At 42.4% G+C, this 21408-nt stretch overlaps 2 protein-coding genes across 3 annotated transcripts in view; one reads left to right on the top strand and one right to left on the bottom strand.

Annotated features, from left to right (window-relative positions):
- Window positions 1-1026: 1026 nt before the first annotated feature.
- TIMM21 (translocase of inner mitochondrial membrane 21) lies at window positions 1027-10837 on the bottom strand. The gene is made up of 6 exons (XM_025365685.1): window positions 10235-10837; window positions 4409-4471; window positions 4213-4310; window positions 1906-1979; window positions 1717-1822; window positions 1027-1617 (listed from the first exon to the last, which is right to left on the bottom strand). Exons 1-6 carry the CDS (start codon window positions 10533-10535, stop codon window positions 1513-1515), a joined length of 747 nt encoding a protein of 248 aa, XP_025221470.1. The 5' UTR covers window positions 10536-10837; the 3' UTR covers window positions 1027-1512.
- Window positions 10838-11465: 628 nt separating this feature from the next.
- FBXO15 (F-box protein 15) overlaps window positions 11466-21408 on the top strand; it is a 78877-nt gene continuing 68934 nt past the window's right edge. The window contains exons 1-2 of one of the 2 annotated variants that reach the window (XM_025365212.1): window positions 11466-11674; window positions 19016-19126. In XM_025365212.1, the coding sequence (XP_025220997.1) occupies window positions 11559-11674; window positions 19016-19126 (227 nt within the window). In that variant the 5' untranslated portion in view covers window positions 11466-11558. Of the gene's footprint in view, window positions 11804-19015; window positions 19127-21408 lie in introns of both variants that reach the window. The other variant, XM_025365213.1, reaches the window with a different exon arrangement.

The raw sequence follows: 21408 nt of genomic DNA, 5'->3' as shown, positions 1-21408 counted from the left end.
AAGCAAACGGTCTTAAGCCAAATGACAGGGCCATGGAGGGCGGCTAAATCCCCACCTGACCTCAGATGCTGGGCTTCTTCAGCAAGCTACAGTTTGAGCAGGTCCTTTGAAGAGCGGGGCTGCTTTTTTGAGTTTAGGATAGCAAGTGGAACTTCTCAGCCTGTTAAATGTTGACATTTCAGTGAATACTGAAACTGAACATTCTATAGCAAAGGAAAAAATGATTAGGAGAGAAAGTCTAAGTTAAGGACTCATCCAGTCAAAGTGTGTTACATCAGGGAGACAAGAGGGTCTGCTATGATATTTTCTATACTCCTCAAATGTTGGAAATTTTTATAATTAAAAACATCTAAAACAAGCAGTCAAACCAAGAAACTAACTAAATTAAGCAGGGAGATAAAGTAAACAGGCAAGATAGATTGCCTGGAGGTCTCTCTATCCTGAATATCCCAAAATTTCAAGAATATATCAGAAATTCCTCTACAGACAGTTCTAAGGGAGATGGAACAAACGCATCAGAGGGGATACCTCACAATGAAGCCACCACAGATAAACATGGTTCTAGACCCCTCCCAATGCACATAGGATTTATACAGATATGGAATTGGGATCTTGTAAGTGAAGGTCACTTTTTGCCAAATCTCCAGCAAATACTTCAAATAAAATAGAATTCCTCCCGCCTTTTTTTTTTAAAGGGGGCCTCACACACATATTTGAGTGTGTCTGTCGTTCACTCCCATGCTCTTTGGCAGTCAGAAGTATCAGTGCAAGCAAGTTCTAAATGGGATGAGAGCACTTCATGGCCGCCTTCTATGGTCCAGGCTTGTACCTCCCCCATCACACTGCCATCCTAACAACCCACACAATGGGGATGCCTGATGAGGCTAAGGTGCCTGCGCAGGCCCACACCCTGTTAGAAAAGGTGGGATGGGTGCCCAGGTCTACCCGACTTGGGAGTGTGTACTTTTCCTGCTATGTACAAGGCCCTTAATTCACAGAGGGGGGAAAATGAGACAGATTCCTAAAACTCACACAATTTTGAAGAATGTATTTACCATCTGGTTCCCTATGGTCCTCAACCATTTTCACGTTTATCTCAAGTCAGATTCCAAAGTATGTGGAAGGCAGCTGCTAATGACATATTTGTTAATTTTATTCTGCAGACATTATACAGTTCTATAATATAAAATGAATACAATACTAAAATCTATTTCCTTTATTTACATGGCGTAAAATTTTCAATAACAAACATCTAATCATGAAAGATGGTGTTAAAGCAGAAATACTGTCATGATTGAGTCAATAGGAGAACACAAAATATGCTGTATTTCATAATTTTTCCATAAGAAAATGTCTAGTTTGTTTAAATGCAACAAATACTGTATTAGATTCACTTTATAAACCATACACTCCTTCCTGTCTTTTGAACACATTCTGGAAGACAGCTGTGAAGAACAGAGTCGTGAGTCCATGCCATTCAACATCCGTCAGAAACCTGCTTGCTTGCTTATTTTAATCATCTTGGGATCGATTATCTTCAATGGTAATAGTTCTTCTAGGATAAGATTCAATCTCTACAAATATATATCGAAAATCATATTCACCACTTTCTCGGTTCTGAAAAAAATGTAGTGTTTCCAGGTATTATTTTCCTTTCCAGAACTTAAATAACACCGCGCTCAGAACCTCTGACCCCACGACCCACAATTCCCACACCTCTTTTACTTCCGCATACACCGTTCCTTGCTTCCCTGGCTCAGAGCCCTCAATGTAGAATTTCACACGCGTGTGTTTCAGCTCATCTTTTACATATTCAGTGAAACTGTCAAGAAAACGAAAGATCAGTCTAAGTTCCTTTCATTTAAAAATCTCCCCAGAGCTTCCTCTGAATTCAAGCCACGGTACCTGACGTGCTGCCGGCGACCCCGCCTTGTCACCTCCCCATAGCCTTTAAGAGGCTCACCAAAGACAGCGATTACCTGCAGAACAAGGACAGTGCTTTATTTTGTGTTATTTTTTAAGCTTACTAAAGAAATAATTTCTAACAATCCAAATGATTTTAGGAAAAAAAAAAATCAGTAAGCATAGGACCTTTACAAAAATGACTACTCCTGGCTCACGCCTGTAATCCCAGCACTTTGGGAGGCCGAGGCAGGTGGATCACGAGGTCAGGAGTTCAAGACTAGCGTGGTCAACTAGGTGAAACCCCATCTCTACTAAAAAATACAAAAATCAGCCAGGCGTGGTGGTGCGCATCTATAGTCGCAGCTACTCAGGAGGCTGAGGCAGGAGAATCGCTCAAACCCAGTGGGCAGAGGCTGCAGTGAGCCAAGATCGTGCCACCGCACTCCAGCCTGGGTGACAGTGAGACTCCGTCTCAAAAAAAAAAACCAAAAAACAAAAAACAAAAAACCAAACAAAAAATGACCACTCCAATAAGAAAACTGAAAAAAGGGTTATTATACAAAAATCATCCCATAAATGACTGAAACAAATATTTCATGCACACAGATTAAAATAGGTAGCTTTATGGTGTGACTTGTAGTTTCAGAACAATGTAGGTTGAAATGATGTAGTTCCTGCTCCCCTTATACAAAACAAACATAACAACACAGAGTTCAGATGTTTCTCTACTAACCCTTTATGGTTTGAAGATAAAATATATGAACATTTTAAATGAAATTTAATTAATTAATAACATCTAACACTAAAATATGAGATAAAAAAATTTTAAAGTCACTAAACACAGTGAAGAAAAAGAAAACAGATAATAATGACATTTAAAATAAATCAGAGCTACAGGTGTGAATCCATTATTTCTAACGAGAAAATCCACATGAAGTAGAAATGTAGATTTTATTGAATTCAAAATGCAAATACTGTGGAACCCCCCCAAAAAAATATAAATTTGATATTAAACTAAAAAAATTTGACCCTCAACTCTATGAAATTTATCTTATTTTGTCCGTTTGTGGAGTATCTTCAGTATCACATTTTCCAGGATAAAAAGAAGTAATATGTAAGATAATATTTCAGAATTGTATAGCACAAACAGATAGAACAATTTACTTTAATCTATTAAACATATAAATATCAACACCCATCAAGATTTTCTGTTTTTTAAGCAGACACGGTACCCAGCAAAGAGAAGGGTACCCCTTAAAAATGGTGACAAAATTGTTAAAGTTTCATTATTATTTGTAGAGCTTTTTCAGGCAGCAAATTAAGGTATGACTTTAATAGTATCTCACTATTGTATATTCTGTTTGTTCAAAATGCTGAAAAAATCTATGAAAGGCTGAGTTTGTGAATAAAACAGCAACTCTTCATCTCTTTCCAGAGACGCGTCCTAACATTTAATCAGGTTACACCCATAGGTACTTCCAGAGTCTGTAAAGAATGTTTCTTGTCAGATATAATTTGGATTCCCAATAACTATCATGGGAACCTTCCTAATTTCCTGGTTTTCACCTCTGAGATACTTTACCCTCCCTGCCTCTTGTTCCATGGTTACCACTGACTGTCCAGAGTTCAATGAAGAGAAATCAGTGGATTTAAAAGGAAAGATGCCAGAGATCCTTAGCTTCTGAGGTTTCCACCCTGACACGATTAGAAAAACTGGTGGAACATTCAGAGCCAGGGTCCCAGGGCAGATCAGCACTGGGCTCTATACTGAGCACACTGTGGATTCAAATCTTTCTCCTCTTCAGGGGCTGCAAATGCGAGCTAGGATGTTACCCCTTGGTCTGTGTGAAGAACACCCCTAATATTTATGATGATAATGGCAGACAGTTACCGGCTGTTATCTTTCAATGTGAATGAAGTTGGATTTCAATGAGTAATATTTTCAGTGCTGAAGCTTTCCATCAGAGAGTAAGAAATCTGGCACTTCCCAGGCCACACAACCATGAGGTCATGCATCAGGCTTTAAAAAGACTAGAAACTTACCATGAGTTTGGTATTTTGGTGTATTCTAAGAATTTAATATCTATGAACAACCAGCAAAATGACTCTCTTGTACAATTAGCATGAAAACATCTGTACACTGAGTTTTGGGTTCTCTTAAAGAACAAAGACCTAATAATGTAATGATAAGTCAACCATTATGTATTATTATGTGAATATCACTAGCGTGAAAACTGGTTCTTGAATTCTGCCCACTTCCTCCTCCCAGCTCATCAGAGTTCATGTAACTCAATCTTGAGAACTAACCTCGGGATGTGATCTGCATTTTTCTAAGGCTCTCCCATATATATTGCTAGGACTGGATGAAGAAAAAAGTTCTTTGAAAATCGTGTAAAACAAGCCACCTGAAATCACAGAAAACAAAGATGAAGCAAAGCAAGGACAACAGAAAAAGGCCAGCTGAAAAGACATTCAAGGGCTTATACTTGCTGTTTTTTGCAACCTGTAATGCTGATTCCAAAAAGCACCACTATTAAATAGGTAAAATCTCTTCCGGCTTCTTTCACTGTAAAGAGAAAACACCAATGGGTTACGTGTGCTGGCTGGGAGCAGGCGTGCTTGTATGCTGCTTTTTGCTTCTTGTGAGAGAAAGGCAGCCTCCAGATCAAAGCACGGGCTCTGCGTGTGCTCAGGGGCAGCTGTTCTGAAAACTCCCTGTGTGTCGGCGCCTCAGCAGAATTCTCAGAGCAGGGCTTGGGAATCTATGTTTTAATTCAGGATGAAGAAATCCTTTTAACAAGTGATCCAGTTCACAACTGCCATAGGTTAAGCAACACTGAACCAAGGTCTGCCACTCCCAGATTAGGAAGAGTGTTGGCTTCTGTCAACCGAACGGGTAAGGGACTGAATGGACCAAAATGGGTGTCAACTCTTAACAGTCAGTAACTAGCTCGAATGCCAGTCCCATCCCACACTGACTGGTGCATGAAAACAGAATTGTGTTCGGAACAGGAATTTGGTTGGCCAGAAAGATTTATGAATTAAACTTAGAAAATGAAGAATATGCACAGACCATTTGTTTTCCCACACTAATAAAATACGTGCATATGGGTTAAACAGATGCTCTGAGAGCTAGAGAAACTCAATCAAGACAGTGTCAGGGGACAGCGTATATAAGTATGTATAGCTATAAATAAATGTATTTGTATTATACAGAAATACATATACAAATACCCTTATTTGTCCCTGTTACCCAAATCAGGTCATTGGTCCCAACACCCTAGATTCCCGATTGTCCCTCCCAACATTTCATTCCTGCCTTGCTTAGCATATCAGATGAGTCTTTCTATTTTTTCACTTACCAACAGCTACTGTATATCTACTATGTGTATCTTCATATATATGCAAAGAGCTATAACATTACACTTACACCACCTTAACATTACAATTATGACTATGCTTTTCACCGATGCTGAGAAAGTGAGTCACCTCCTGGCATTATGTTTATAGACTAATTTATTCACCACATTAGCAATTCAGACTTCAGAAATATAAATCTTTAAAACATTTTTAAGAAAAAAACTTTTAGAAGAAAATTTTAACAGAGGTTGCTGCTATTTTCTATTCTATATAAAAAGCTTCTATTACGTTTATAAAACAAAATTGTTTAAAATAAGTCTTTAGCTAATACAACGCTTGTTTAAAAGTAGTCTTTAGCGTATCACGATCCTTCAAGTTTTCAGCAAGGTTCCCAACTTAGAAGACATTATTCAAATAATAAAAAGACCTCATCTGCCAAAGTCTGTGTAATTCATGGGACTGACTCAAACAGCTGTCACAAATCCAATTTCCCTTCCGAGGTTCAGGAGTTGGGGCTCACCACTCATTCCACTCTCAGTGTGGAATTTCAATAAATATTACCTGCCAGTTATGTGCCAAGTCCCAGGTTGAGAACACAATAACAACTAATTAGTTCTCGTAAGTATCCTTATTTGTTCTTGTTACCCAAACCAGGTCACTGGCCCTAACACCTTGGATTTTTGACTGTCCGTTCCAAAAATTCACTCCTGCCTTGCTTAGGGTATCTGACAGGTCTTTTCCACTTATTTGGATAAACAACAGCTCCTGTATATCTGTTATATATAAAGCCCTGTGCTAAACATTCTCCATATTCTACACATTTAAAAAATTTCTGTTTGTTACTTTATAGCTGTCTCCAACAGAAGCTGCTCACTGTCTAACTTTCTCAACCCTATCAGACCTAATAGTTTCATGCAAAAAACCCTCACGCCATTTATTTGCTTCTGCAATTCTCTACCCCTCCTGTAGTGGGTGCTGTGGTATGGGTGCTCCCAGCTGCAGGGAACACTGGAAGCTGACAGTTGTCAGCTGAGCTCCTCTCTGGGCATTCCATAAGACAGCTTCCTCACTTAGGTCACAGCACATCCCTGGACCAGCCCATACTCAACGCCTGGTTGATGCAGAAGCGTAAGACTCAGCCCCCACATTAGGCAGAAGGACAGTGACTGGCCAGCTCAGCTCCAGAGGTCCCCAGAGCAGCAGCTGAGGCCCCAACTGCAAATGTACTTCAGCTTCTCCCTCTCCCCAGTCCTGCTTCCCTCACCCCCAAGATGTATTCTGAGAGCACTCCCTGATAAACCTCCTTACGTAAATCCCACTTCCCTGGGAAGCCAACCTACAATGGGTGCTACTGGGAGTGGTAAGCAGCTCTCAATTTGGATTTTGGAGCTGGCTCACTGGCCACTGGCTGGCAATGAGGACCCTGTCCCTGGTGGTAGGGGGCTACTGACAGCACCCGTCATATAGCTGTAGGGCAGCTGATGCAGCTCTCACCAATGGGGACCTGGGATGGAACACTGGTGGAAGGGAATGTACTGGCTGGTGTGTTATTCTGGGAGTTTAGGGGGAATCAGCAATTTTAAGGACTTATATCAGATGGCTGTGGCTGGGGCCATGGATAATCTGGGAGAGGGACGGTGAGATGATGTGTGTAACTAATCATCAGTGAAGGTGAGTGCCAAGGGCAGGAGCCTCCTCCCGGCAGAACAAGACTCAAATTACACCCAGAGGGCAGAAAATGCGGGGGTCAGGTCTGGGGCGTAAGCGCTTCAGGGAGTTTGGCATTTCAAGCACATGAGACCTCCTACACCAAGGCCAGGGTCCTGATTTGGGAGGAAAGGGAACCTAAAGCTGGGTAGGGGGCCCTTGAGGTCAATGTTGTAAAAAAATCTTGAATCCTCAGATTCTCCTGACCCCTCTAGCCCTGAAGAAGCTGCTCATTGTCTGGTTGACACTTCCTCCATCTTGGAAACTGGGTGAGGGGTGGGTGGGGGCTTCTGCCTAGCAAGATACATGCTGCTCTCAGGAGGTCTCTCCACCTCCTCTCCTGGCCAAGTTACAACACAATCGGGCATGAGAAGGATGAGAAGGAACAATACTTGGAATGAGCTGGAGTCCACCCCAGCAGCAGCCAGGGGAACACAGACCCCACTGCTTCTTAAGGGTGGTGTGTCAAGGCACAGAACACAAAAGCGGCTGAGAGTTGATCAGCATGGGGCACACTCCTGTGATGAATTTAGCAAACAGGCAAGCACCCTGGGAACTGATATGCAGCTGGCTAGGTTTGCTCCCAGAAACTTCGAGACAGTGATGGTCCACATTAAGTAAAAGTAACAGAACAGCCATGGCAAACTAGAGGAAAGGCTCAACAGCCTCCAAGAATGGGGATGCTACCACAGATATAAGATATAAAGCCCGAAAACCCACCAGCTGACGATGTTCTTAGGAGCGACAGGAGGACACTGTATACCAAAGCCACAAGGAAGCCACAGTTACATCTTTATAGAGCAGGATGCCCTGACAGAAATGGAGATGAAAGGATTCTGAAGCAGAGACCAGGTTGGGGTGTTAAACAGAAGTCAAGGTGGATGCCACCATCATAACTAACGGCAAGGCTGGAGTGGCAGTCGGGAGTGTCTGACTTACAGAGGGCAACAGAGCTGATGACTAGAACAGTGTTCTCAAGGGGAAGACTCAAGGGCAGCAGACAAGGCTGCTTCTGAATTACACAGTCATGAGAAATTAACCTCAGATGACTCCTGAGGCTGAAGGCAGTTGCTCTAATGCAAAGCTCTGAACATTGCCCCGGTTTCTGGACCTGAACCAGTTTTCAGACCTGGACCCCATTTACTGAAGGAAAGTGTATGTGACTGACTACCCCTGTCCTTCACCAAAAGGACCTGTAGCTATCAACTTGGACATAGTCTGTGCTGACAGTGATATCCAAGGACCCAAAGAGTCATGATGACCCCCCGACCACCCCCTACCCCCCCGACAGCATGTAAGAAGCTCACAGCTGGGTCCAGGGACTTATCTGGTAACAATTTCCTTGATTTCCAAATGTATAAATCAAGGGGATGTACTGAGTAATTGGCAACAATAACTCCCACTTTAGTTCCTTTGGAAGTGGGTTAAGAGCTATCAGAGTGGGAAAAATCAAATGGAAGCCTCTGAAACTGCCCCAGTGACCAAGACAATAAATTAAAAACGATATCACATCCATGGGGAATGGCAGAAAGAGTGCTATTCTTAGAGACCTTAGATACAGGCATGGTGGTCCCTATCACAGTCCCTTGTAATTTACCAGTCTTCCTTTACAAAACACAAATAGGCGCTGGAGGATGACAGTGGTTAACTGCAAACTCAACCAAGTGGCAGCCGGGGTACACATGCAATACCACACATGGTAACTTTACAGGGGAGTGCATTAACATAATCTGATGGTATTGGCCATTGATTTGAAGAATGCCTTCTATTCAGAAGCAGCAGCAGGAGTAGTGTGTAGTAACATGAAACAGATAATAACAGTGTATGTTTATGATCCTGACCAGGATTTGCTAATTCTCTCACCCTCTGTTGTTACAGTCTTAAGGGAGTGAAACTTTCTGGATCTGGGCTGTCTAATACAGTAGCCACTCGCCACTCATGGGTATTTCAGTTCAATTTTAAATTAATTAAAATTAAATCAATTCAGTTCTTCAGTAACATAATTTAGCAACATTTCAAGTGCTCAAAATAGCTACAAGTGGCCAGGAACTACCCAAATGGACAGCACAGATACAGGACATTTCTATGACTGCAGAAAGTTTTATTTGAATAATGCTGTTCTGGACATTCAGCAGAATATCACATTTGTCTACTATGTTTACACCATCGTGTTAGAGCCCAGAAGTAACAAGCGGCAAGTGTGTTAGAAGGCTTGGTCAGACAAGCTGCAAGTGTGAGAGGTGGGTCCAACAAAGATGCAGAGGCTCACCAACACATGAGCCGACCTCATGGGGCTACACTGGGCCGTGCCAGGACATGCCCTCCCAAGTAAAAGACAATTGTACCCTATACCTCCTACCACAATGTTTCTTTGAATTCTGGACACAGCATATTCCATATTTGGGAATGTTGCTCCCATCCATTCATTCAGCAACAAGGACTGTCACCTCTGAATGGGATGCAGATCAGGGAAGGGGTCCCTAAGCAGGCCTGGCATGCAGTGCAAGCAGCAGCACTGTTGCCTGAGCCAGATTACCTGACACACATGCTGTTTGCCACTTCTATGCCTTTCACCTCTGCATACGGATTGTTCCTTCGTGCTGAACTATTACGAATGAAAAACTAGGTTTTTGGCATATTCAGCAGATTACAAAACAATTGGTAGAATATGATTCAATTTTTTGGGTTAAAAATTATTAAAAGGTATGTGTATGAAAGTGCAAAATGTTAAAAATAGTCATCTTTGCGTGGTATAATCATGGGGTCTAAATTGCTTTGTCCTTTTTTTCCTACAAATCACATGCGAAATGAAGAAATTTAAAAAAAAATCTTAAAATATCTGTGAACACATCTCTGACTTTTCCTGACAAATTACATTCCATCCTCCCTAGTTTATATGTTTTTCTATTATTGCAGGTAACATACGAAAGTTTTCCCTATTGATTATGAGTCAATAATCTCTCTCTCTTTTTATCCTATCCAATTACTCTTTATTATATGTAACAGAGCCAATACAACCTGAGAAAAATTTCCCAAACATAACGAAAGTTATATCAAATTCAAGATCAACTTTCAAATCTGAGTTCCAATCTGTGAAGAAAACTGTAGGTCTATATGTTCTAGTTCTAAATTATGTTTAAACGGCTTTTAAAAATTCATGTAAATTGCTTTTTCACCTTTAGTAGTGAACTTGGTGTAAATGAGCATTGGCAGCTCTTGTCACGTCTGTTGAAAGACCAATCATTAAAGTACTCCTTTTTACCTTTTTGTGATGTTGGGACGGCGGTTCCCTCTCTTTGACTCCTGTGCACAGACACTTGTTTGCTGCTACCCTCCTTTGCTTTCCGGGGGCTCGGTCCCTGCGTCCAGATGGTTTTCTGGGTGACTCCAAGAATACATCTAGGTCGCACTGTTTTCTTTTGATATTGAAGCCCCCATCTCAAACTGGGTTCAGTCTTCAAGCACGCTTTGTTAAGCACAATGTGGGGCAAAAGCAATTGCTTTGCCGGGGACCTGTGCAGCTTCTCCGTATACTGTATGGCTCGTAGAAAAGTACAAATCATGTTCACAGAAAATCGTTCCGCTTAGGGACGATGCTAACTACAATTAGGAAAGTTTTTGGGTTCACTACACATCTGGCCGGACACGTACTCAAACCTGTACGTTTACATTACATGGCGTTAGGCAAAAACGTTGACTTCAGCAGCGTAAATGAAAACGAAAAATCTCCAGGGAGAACCTGATGTCTACCTTCCCTTCTGTCTTCTTTCTCTTTGAATCAACACGCTCTGATTACCTTCTGGGCTGACATTCACAGTGTCCCCGCCATGTCTTCGCAAAGTCACCTGGGAAACCCCCCCCCCTTCTTCCTGGGAATAGTAGTTTGAAGACCTCGCTCTTAACTGGGATGCGGCAATGGGGCGCGCACAAGAGACTACATCTCCCACAATTCAAGGCGGCCAGAGCAAGGCGCAGGCCGTTCCCGCGCCCCCAGGCGCTTCCGTGCCCAGCGCCTGCGCAGACGCTGCGCGTCCTTGGAGAGGCGGGAAGGCGGGGAGTTGGTGGGGTAATTGGTACCACAGACCCTACGTAATTCAAGCGGGACTTGCAAAAGCCAAATTAGCAGTTGCACACTACGTGTTTTCCTTATCCTTCTAGAGTGGACTGTGCGCAGTGGGAAGTACTCCCTCTGACTGTGGTCTTTTCCATTCCGCGTGGGCAAATGATTTCGTTTTTGCATTTCACTGTGTTTTCAGAAAAGCAGGACAAAAAAGAGTCAGCAAGTGGAGATGAACGAGGCCGCTGCAAAGCAGGCACCGGTTTCCTAAATGGTTAAGCCGAGGACTTGCTTAGCGCCCTTGGTGGCAGAATATAGGGGTGAGGAAGGAAGCCGGGGCCCGGAAGTTTCTAGAAGCCCGCTTTGCGAGCGGCTCTCTGGCGCGGTGCCGTCTGCGCACGCGCCAGGCCAGCGGTACTTTTGTGAACTTGCGCATGGGCGTAAGGGGGTGTGGCGACGCGCGGGCGTGGGGGCGGTGCGTGCCCTCCTCGTTTCAGCCCCTGAGCGGTCCTGGGGTGAACTCGTCTCCATGGCGACTGGACGCGGTCGGATCTTGCAGCAGCACTGGCTCGGCCTCCAGACGCTGCGCGGGCCCAGCAGGGGCGGTGGCGCGGCCCGGGGGCGCGCCAGGACCTTTGGGTTCAGGTGACTGTAGGGCCTGCGGGTGGGGTCCGCTGGCGGGAAACCCCTCACTGCGCGGCCCCACTCTCTTCACCGTGTATTTTATTCGTCCAGCTTGGCATAAGGCCCGCGGCCTTCTTCAACGTGAGAAGGGTCTGGAAGAACGACTGGAGGAAATCCTTTCTACCCTGCAATGTGGGGTTCCCTAAGTTGTGACACAAGTAGAGTAGCCTCTCGGGGAAATATTCTTTCTCGCGGCGCCTGTGGCCGGGGATACGCTCACTTGCCAGGACAGGTGCAGGTCCAAGAGGTCGCTTCTCCGGGATGCGTGCCATAGATTCACGTGTGCTCCGCCCCTGCCTTCGTATTTTCGCTCTTCTGTAACCAAGAATCTCCCTTCGTCTTTTTCATGACCTTACAACTTAGGAAAGTAGAGTCTGCTCATCAAAACCTTATAAATTTACACCCTCATCTCCCAAGCAGATACCTCTGGCAGGCAGGTTGGTCTGGCGGGCGGGGGGTCAGCACTTTGTGCACCTCCAACATCAAGGCTAAGTTGCCATCTACATCACCAGGTCTTGCTCAGCTCCTAGTGCCATTCTGCCTGTCTTCCTGTCTACATGCAGGAGCCTGTGGTATTCTTATTCTGCTCCCTAGAGGCTCATCTCTCCATTTCTCTTGGGGTTTCCTGGAACTGAAGCGTGGTCCTCTCCTACAGTGAGAGAGAAGGCAATTTTGAAGACTTAGGAAAGGAGCAGGAGGCTGCATCTGCTTTCCAGAAGCATCTTCAGCGTGAAAAAGTAAAATGATCCAGTGCATCAGAAGTGTCAGCATGCATAATGGTACCTTATGAAATCCCTCTCATTATATCGTGAGCTGTTCCCTAGCTGTGGACCCATCTCTGCAGTTAGTTTACAGATGGAGGGATAATGCTAAGAATGGTTTACATTCTTGAGGATTATCTTTCTGCTTGTAAGACTCCTTGATTTATAAATATGAAAAGTCATATATATTTTGCCTTCTAATAAATCAGTGGTGTATGTTTTAAGCATACAAAGGGAGTCTGTTACATACTAGTTGAACTACTTGTTTTTTCCCCCCGAATCTCCAGAACTATGTCCTCACTAGGTCTCCATTACTTCCACTTAACTGTTTTCAGAAGCCCATCCCTGTTACTTAGTGCTATGATAATAGTTCTTAATTGAATACCTATAATGCTAGATATACCACAAATCTTGTCACAAATAGAATGGTGACAGTGCCTGCAAAAATTATTTTATGTAGGAGAAAAAGCAGGAATTTAAATAGGAAATTTGAACTTTTAATAAATTTGCTGCTGTTACTAAAATTAGTCTTTACATAGTGCTCTATTGGAGGAAGCAGAATGATTTTTATATGATGAATCTTATCCTTTGTAAGTTGAGTGAATTTCCTGGATTGATATAATTAGAGGGCCTGTCATCATGCCTGGAATGGGAACCTGCATTTCAAGCTGATTTGGAAATGTATGCATTATTTTTGGTAAAGAAAAGTCCGCTGCTAAAAATAGAATGATTGACTATGGTCAAAGCAGGTGGTTATTTTAATGTCTTGCTGTGGAAAATTAGATGTTGTTAAGGAATCAGTGTTCCCTTTTTAACACAAAATGTGAATAAGTATAACTGTCACAAACTGTAAGAAGTGTAGCAGAAAGCATATTAAGTTGGCTTAATTTGTACCTGGTGTAATTTATTTGATTTGCCAGATATTTAAAATGAAGCACAGTCTTTAGGTTTTTAAAATATTGGACTTATTCAAAGCTATCAGACAAAACCTATCACTTGAAAGAAAGTATTTTCAAACTAAATTTATCTTGCTAAATGTATCAGTGTATGTCTGCACTTAACCTTGTAGACATACAGATCTGTATAGAAACATAAATGGAACTTGCTGATTTGTTAATTCTGTGGCCCTTAAAAATGTGCAATTGGGGCCGGGCGTGGTGGCTCACACCTGTAATCCCAGCACTTTGGGAGGCTGAGCCGGGCGGATCACGAGGTCAGGAGATCGAGACCATCCTGGCTAACACGGTGAAATCCCGTCTCTACTAAAAATACAAAAAAAATTAGCCGGGTGTGGTGGCGGGCACCTGTAGTCGCAGCTACTCGGGAGGCTGAGGCAGGAGAATGGCGTGAACCCGGGAAGAGGAGCTTGCAGTGAGCCGAGATCGTGCTACTGCACTCCAGCCTGGGCGACAGAGTGAGACTCTGTCTGAAAAAAAAGAAAAGTGCAGTTGGTTTATTTTATGGAGAAATAGAAATGTGTTTTCAATAGTGTTAAAAGGTACATTGATGAGATGTATGATCTCATCATGGTAAAGAGAGCTCTGACAGGACATTAAGGAGATGGGGCTCTCAGAGACTGTCTTTGCTTCTAGATGGTGACCTTACGTCCCTTTAGTTGCCTTGTTAGAGCCTTAGTCTTCTAAACTGAAATGAGGGACTCAATGAGATCCATTTTAATTGTGAAAAAACAAAACAGCAAGAAATAAGCTTTGACGTTTTAACAGTGTGAAAACATGTTTGTAATAAAATAGCTTTCATATTCCAATTAAATAAAGGATGAAGTGTCTTAAAGCACTTACACATTACCTTGTGCAGTGTATGACTAAGAAGTATTTGTAGAATTGACCTAACTAAGCCCTGTTCAATGTTTTAGTCAAAGATAGAGGCATATCCATTTGTTACTGAATTAGGGTTTCAGATTAGAGAAAAGGATTTGGTACTTAAAAAAATTAACTAGTACCAAACAGAATTTATTTGCTTAATCATTATTTTAAACTATCTTTGAATGGGGAGAGTTACAGCATGATTTTAAGGAAGTTACTAAGATAATTTTATTTACATATATTTTATATGCATATATATTTACAAAACAGGTGACTTTATTTCATTGATGTTTTCACAGTAATCTTTCATAAATTTGGGACACACTTTACTGAAAAGTGAAGATTTTCAGTAAGAACTTGGTGGTGGATTAAGCCAGTATGTATTCTTGAAACATCTAAGCACCCTGGCACTGTGCTTTTCAAATGAGTAGTTGTAATGGGTAGGGGATACGTAGAGCATCTTCTTTGTCTGCAAAATCAACACAAAGGCTTTGGGAAAATGTTAAATAATTTAGCTGGTAAATAATATAATATATTTTTATGATAGGACAAAGACAGATAAATTATTTGGTAGAATGCAATGTTTGCTTTAATTTTTAAGATCAATTGGGAGACTTCTAAGAAGTTTTGAGTTTGCTGCAGACTCTACCTCCAGATTTCAGGAGACCTGATTTCAATTCCTTTGCAGGGGTACTGTTGCTAGGAATGCCTTTGAGAACCACTGCTCCAATCTCAAGGATTGTGCTGTCCAACTGTGATTCCCTAGCCTTCTTGTGCATGTGACTCTTCGGTTTGAAATTAAAACAACACCCCCCACCCCCCAACTTATTACGGATTCAATATGCTAAGAAAAATTAGAAAATACACGGAGTTATGCCCCCTAAGTCCTCCCCATTTGAAAAGACCTTCACCAACAACATTTGTAATCCTATGAATCAGATCTATTAAATGGCAAACCTTGGTCTCTCTAGACCTCTTTTATTTGTATGCATATATTTTCGTTTCCTCTTAGAGAAATACGAAAATAAGTTTATGTATTAGGTTGGTGCAAAAGCAATTGTGGTTTTTGCTACTGAAAGTAATGGCAAAAGCCGCAATCACTTTTGCACCAACATAATAGTATCTACTGATATAACCTGCTTTCTCAGTTAGTTATACTGTTAGTGATTCAGCCGATATTTATGAATGCTGCTTGCATGCCAGGCGTATTGTGGGTGCTGAACAATCAGCAGTGACCAAACCCATGCAGTATACCTGCCCATGTTGTTCCAGCGATAGTAAGCAAGACAGACAGGTAAAATGTATAGTGATGGACGGTGATGTGTGCTAAGGAGAAAAACAGAGAAAGGGCACAAAGTGCATGTGTGTGTGACAGAGGGTGGGGTGGGGACTGGATTGCAGTTTAAATAGCCAAGGAAGGTCTCAGTGAGATGGTGACATTGTCGCCAATGGCTGAAGAAAGTGAGAGAGCAAACCATATAGACACCTGGAGGACATCAGGGACCTATTTCTAATTCAAACACTTAACCTGGGTTGAAAATCTATATTTTAATTGACTAAAGGTTGTTAACTCTGTGGAGGCCATGCAATTTAACCAATGCCTATACTGTTCTGAGTTTTTTTTTTTTTCCCCCCCAGTGCAGACAACTCTGAGATGGACATTCTTGAGTGAACTATCTGTGCACATTTCTAGAAGTGGAATTCCTGGCTTAAAAGAGCGTATGTGTTTTTTAAGGATCCCGGTTTCCAATATCAGATTTGGCTTTCCATAACGTTTGTACCACTGTGTCTTGTCTTACCGGTAGTAAATGAGGATGCCTATTTCTTTGTAACATAGCCAGCATGAATCATCGTCATTTATTTGGTTTTTGCCAATTGCTAGATTAAAATGGATCCATCAGATGGATTTACTTTTCTTTGGTTCTCTTGGAAAGGCCTAGGGTAACAGTTTTTATTTTTCTGGCATTTTATTGAGAAAATACATAATGACAAAAAGCTGTTACTGATTCAATAAGGTATTTATTTGATATCTTAAATAAATGTATATTTGATGAACTGCAAGAATATTTATGTTTGAAGTATATACATATAATTATTCATATGGTGCTTAGGGGATGTGTGGACTCAGACTCTAGTACAGCCAAGCCCCACACTCCCATGGGGTGGAGGGTTACAGGTTTGGAGCTCCTGGTGGGAATTGTTATTATTTGATGGAGGAATGATAGAAATTCCCTTTAATCAAAGCTTAAGTGTTAGAATCCTCTGTCAATTGTAGATATTTTATCTTTGAATATGTAGCATAAGTCTATGTAGACTTTCTAAGAATAATAACCATTTAAAAATGTCATGCTTTTAAATAATTGTAGAATGTATTACAAATTTCTTTACTGTGTTGACTAGTGACAGTAAACAAAGTGTATTATACCTTCTAAAAGTTATCTGTGTCCACCTGGAACCCCAGGATGTGACTTTATTTGGATATAGGATCTCTGCAGGTGTAACTAGTTAAGATGAGGTCATACTGGATGAGGGAGAGTCCTAAGTGCAATATGAATGATATCCTTATAAGAAGAGGCACAGAGACAGATATGCCCAGAGGGAAGATTGCTCTGTGAAGATGGAGGCAGAGATTGGAGTTATGCTGACACAAACTAAGGGATACCAGGGATTTCTGGCAACCACCAGAAAAAGGAATGATCCTCCCTAGAGCCTTCAGAGGGAGTGCGGTCCTGTTGACAACGTGAGTTTTGGACATCTGGCTACTAAGACATGAAACAATACATTTCTGTTGTTCTGAGTCACCCAGTTCGTGAAGGCAGTCTTAGGAAACGAATGCAATTAGAAAATGATATTTTACTTCTGATTACTATTTTAGGACCACATTAATGGAGCCTAAGCTTTTCTCCTGTGGAAATCTGTGTTTAAACAAAATTTCCAACAGAAGTACAAAAATACATAACACAGGCAGAATTATCTGATTAAAGGAAGAGAGGGTATTGCAAAAATTTCCAAATTAGCATTTCTTCCTGTCATTTCTCCCTGTCTTCCTGCCCTGCAGAGCACGGATTGAAAACAATTGGCTAGAAAGTCATATAAGACCAAAAGTACATTAAGCACCTTTTACTGGAGCTGGAATGGAAAGGCATGTGGAGCCAGCATTTTTTTCCTCGGTGCATTTTTACTCTTCCAGGATCTGGAAAAGTTTACCTTACGCAACTTCTTCTTTGTTGAGATGCCAGTGGGGCAGCTGATCACTAGTATTTGTGGAGGGCCTTCCCTGTACCAGCTACTGTGCTTTTTTCTAGAGAGAAAGATCTGCAAAGGGAAGAGGAATGTACTCTGTGGCTGCTCGGAAGCATGTGGGGAATTGTGCCTGCTTAGCAGGGCAGGCAGGTGCCAGTGGGTGCTTTGAGTGCCTCCTGGCGTATGCATATAATGATGCTGTCTTGCGGTAGGCTCCAGGCCGCACTATCACCTGCCCAGCTGAGGCCTGGGCAAGGGCTCCTTTTTCACCACTTGTGTCATCTAATAGGTTGTGCTTAGAGTTGAGGGTCATCCTCTGTGAAGACCAGTTGTGTGTGGATTTCATACTTCAGCTTTCTTCCAAGTTCTTAGGACACCTCTGTTTTGCTCCCAATTGTTGCCCTCCTCTATGAATGTTCTTTCAAATATATCTGGGGAATTAACGTGGTATGAAAAACTGAGGGTGGTTAAACTGTCACTGCACAGAATATGTATTTGAAGCAATGGTGTTGGTGAACTGAGCGTATGCGTAATGTACCCTCTAGGATTTAGCTACTTCTCAAATAGCACACCTAGAAGGAGGGGCGTCAATAACCAATACCCGTGTGTTGTACGTTGCTTAAAGCAGAAGCTTCCAAACCTTTTCTAGAGAAATAGTGTAACCACTCGTGACTCTCCGGGTGTGCTGTTGCCTAGACATGGAGGCTGTGACCTGCATGATTTTCTGGTGTTTCGGATTCCCTCAAGGTGCTGTTGAGTACTACTGGTTTTGAGGACTGATCTTAATAAAATTTATTTTAGGAACCTCTGAAAAAAACTCACTGCATAAAAATATTATACGCTATTTCATTGAATGTATAAAACCATTGATTCTAAGATGTACCACTGTTTTCTGTACCACTAAAATACAAAGATGGCCAGTGAGGTTAAAATGTAAAAGTTTGTGGATGAATATTTGGTAATTTGTCTATGACTGCAAAAACTAGAGTTGGAACCCTCAAAGATCAGAAAAGTTGTAGATTATGTTGACAGTTCTAGTTCACTAATTTCAAGTTTTTTTTTTAAAAAAAAACCTTTAATGGTTTCTGTTATATCCAAATTGGCCAATCAATACACTAACTTTATCCTTTTTGTTTCCATTAAATGTATCTGATAGCACCTCTTTGATATGTTGAAAGCCTATAATGAGAGCATATATTTCTAAACCTAAGGGTGAAAGCACATCAGAGTAAGTACTGTCTTTGGGTTTCCTTACCAGGACACTAAAGGTTTCACTGTCTCTTCTTTCCTTCTCCCTCCCTTTCTTCCTTACTTACCATCTTTCCTTCCTCCGTTCCTTTTTTTCTTTGCAGAAATGGAGTTTTTCAATGAGTAATCTTTGGAGTTTAGGAATCCTTTGGAATTCTGTAGAAGGGAATAGATAGTTCACCTCCTTTGATAATTACGTAATTTGAATTTCCCACATTTACTTTCAGAAGGGGGCCAGGGGTCAAGTGTTCTGCAGGCTCTGCTGCCCTGAGGTGCCATGCCAGAGGTGGACGGCGCTGGGAGAGCCCTTTCTCCTGCCGTTCTGGGCTCCTGGATGGGTAAGTAGCAGAAGTAGACTGTCACTTTTGGGGGCCTCTCGGCATGGGGTTATTAGAGAAAGTTATGATGCTGTATATACCAAGTTGCTATTTTGAGCTTGCTAAGAATAGGATTGTGTGGGAAGACAGTACAGCATGGAGCGTTTCATGAGTCATGGGCCTGTCACCACTATCCTTATGAGATGAACTTTATGAAACGAAACTTCAAGAAGTGACAAGTAAATTGAATTTTCCTTTTACTAAAATGTTCTTCAAAAATATTCACTTTTGAGTTGATAAAGACCCTTGAAAAAGGAGAAAGAAGATTAAAGTGTGTTTTCCTGAAAGCTCAAGAGCTCTGTTCATTTCTCAGCTTTCAATATCTGGGAGCCCATTTGCCATGGCAAGATTCTGTACTGTGACCCTCAGCACCAAGATCCACAGAAGCTTTAAAAAATTATTATTTGTAATTGATGCTTAGAAGTCCATAGATTTGTACTGTAGTAACATTTATGGAGCACCAATTATATGCTAAGCATCGTGGGGAGCCTGAAAGCTTGAGACGATCACAGAGACATTTTACACTGCGGGAAGCTAGGCCCACGTAGTCTGCATATTGCAGAACTGTGTGATTCAGATATAAGTTGCCTGATTTCAAGTTCTGGGCTTTTAACACTGTATCATAGCTAGCTCAGCTAACAATGTATGTATTTGTATACAAATTTCAGTGTGTTTTTAAAAAGAAAAAGCAAAAAGGATTTTTAATTCAGGTCATTAATTTCAGCTTAAAACCCTAGCTCTGGGAATAGGCTGTTTTACAGTCATCTGATATGAGAAACGGAGCAAATATTCATTTGGTTAGTCCATCCTTTAAATATTTGAGGACCTGCTCTGTAGCAGATACCGTTCTTGGTACTGGGACACAAGTGGTGAGCCCCTCACATGTTCTCACGAAGCTGATGGTTAGTCGGGGAGGCAGATTTAAAATACAGTGAGTTGGGATACCTGTTGTCGAGAAAACAAATGGATCCCCAAATCCAGAATAATGGGGTGGCGTGGTGAGGAAAGACTTATTTGAGGAGGTGCATTTGAGATGAGAACTGAACATTGAGATTCGAGAGCTATGAGAGGAGCTTGCCAGTGAGGGGAGACCACAGGTGTGGTGGGGGCTCCAGATGCTACAGGAGCAGTGTGGGAGTGGGGGAGCCCATCAGGCTTGGCTACCAGGCTCTGGGGAAGAGGGTGGATGTCATGTAATTTCCCAGATTATCTTGTTTACTTATTTACCTCTCTTCTCTAGAAGTAGGGAAGATGCAGAGACAAGTGGCAGATGTATTTGGAGGCATAGCTGACATGGTTCGTTTATGAATTAGATGTAGGTGTGAGGGGGAAACAGACAAGTAGGAATCCGAAGCTGTTGGCTGAAGCAGTAGCACAGATTGAGGTGCTGTTAGCTGAGATGGAAGAGAGGTGGGGTCGGGGCAGAAGAGAGGGCCGTGATGGTGACTTTGGACTGGTTACAGCTGAGATGTCTGGGATGCGTTCAAAGGAGGATGCCAGATGGATTATGGATGTGTCAGTCTGGCTCAGGATGAGGCCTGGTGGGGTCAGCAGTCATGGAGCTGGGTGAGGTGCTTAGGGAAAGGGTGGGGAAGGGAAGGCAAAGGTGACTCAGGAGCAAGCTTGGAAGACCCGGGGCAGTGAGAACCAACCAAGCAGGCCAGGGAAGAGCCCTGAGGTCCAAGAAATTGAGGAGAGGCTGTGTGTGAAGCAGAGGAGGAGACAGCCTGAAACACAAGAGCAGTCAGTGACCTGCGGCCTGGGGAGGCAGGGGGAGGAGGCAGCAGGGCACGGTGGCCCCTCAGAGCTGTTGCAGGTGAATGCAAGGGAAGGGGCTGGCCACTCGTTTTCATATTTGTGTATATTCTATTCCACACTGAAATGTAAAAAGCAAAAAAGGGGGCATGGAGGTGGAGGCAACAGGTGTAGACAACTGTTTTGTTTTCTTCTGTTCTTTCCCAGAGCTTGGCAGCGCGAGGGAGCCTAGAAATTAGGTGGTGGCTCCAGAGAGATCAGGGTGGGGAGAAGCAAAGGAAGAGTGTGGTTTCAGGATGAGAGATTCGGGGTGATTCAGAGGCTCATATCAACAGTGTGGAAGAGGGAGGCAGGAACCAGAGACTGAGGTCCTTGTGCAGAAACCGTGAGGACCTACAGCACAGGTGCTTGGATGCAGGGAAGTGAGCGTTCTCCATCGGAATGGGGAAGACAGTGAGGAAAACAGGAATATTGGGATAGATCCACAA

The sequence above is a fragment of the Theropithecus gelada genome, chromosome 18, assembly GCF_003255815.1.
Source record: "Theropithecus gelada isolate Dixy chromosome 18, Tgel_1.0, whole genome shotgun sequence".
Lineage (NCBI taxonomy): Eukaryota > Metazoa > Chordata > Mammalia > Primates > Cercopithecidae > Theropithecus > Theropithecus gelada.
This window is presented reverse-complemented; position numbering and strand designations above follow the sequence as displayed.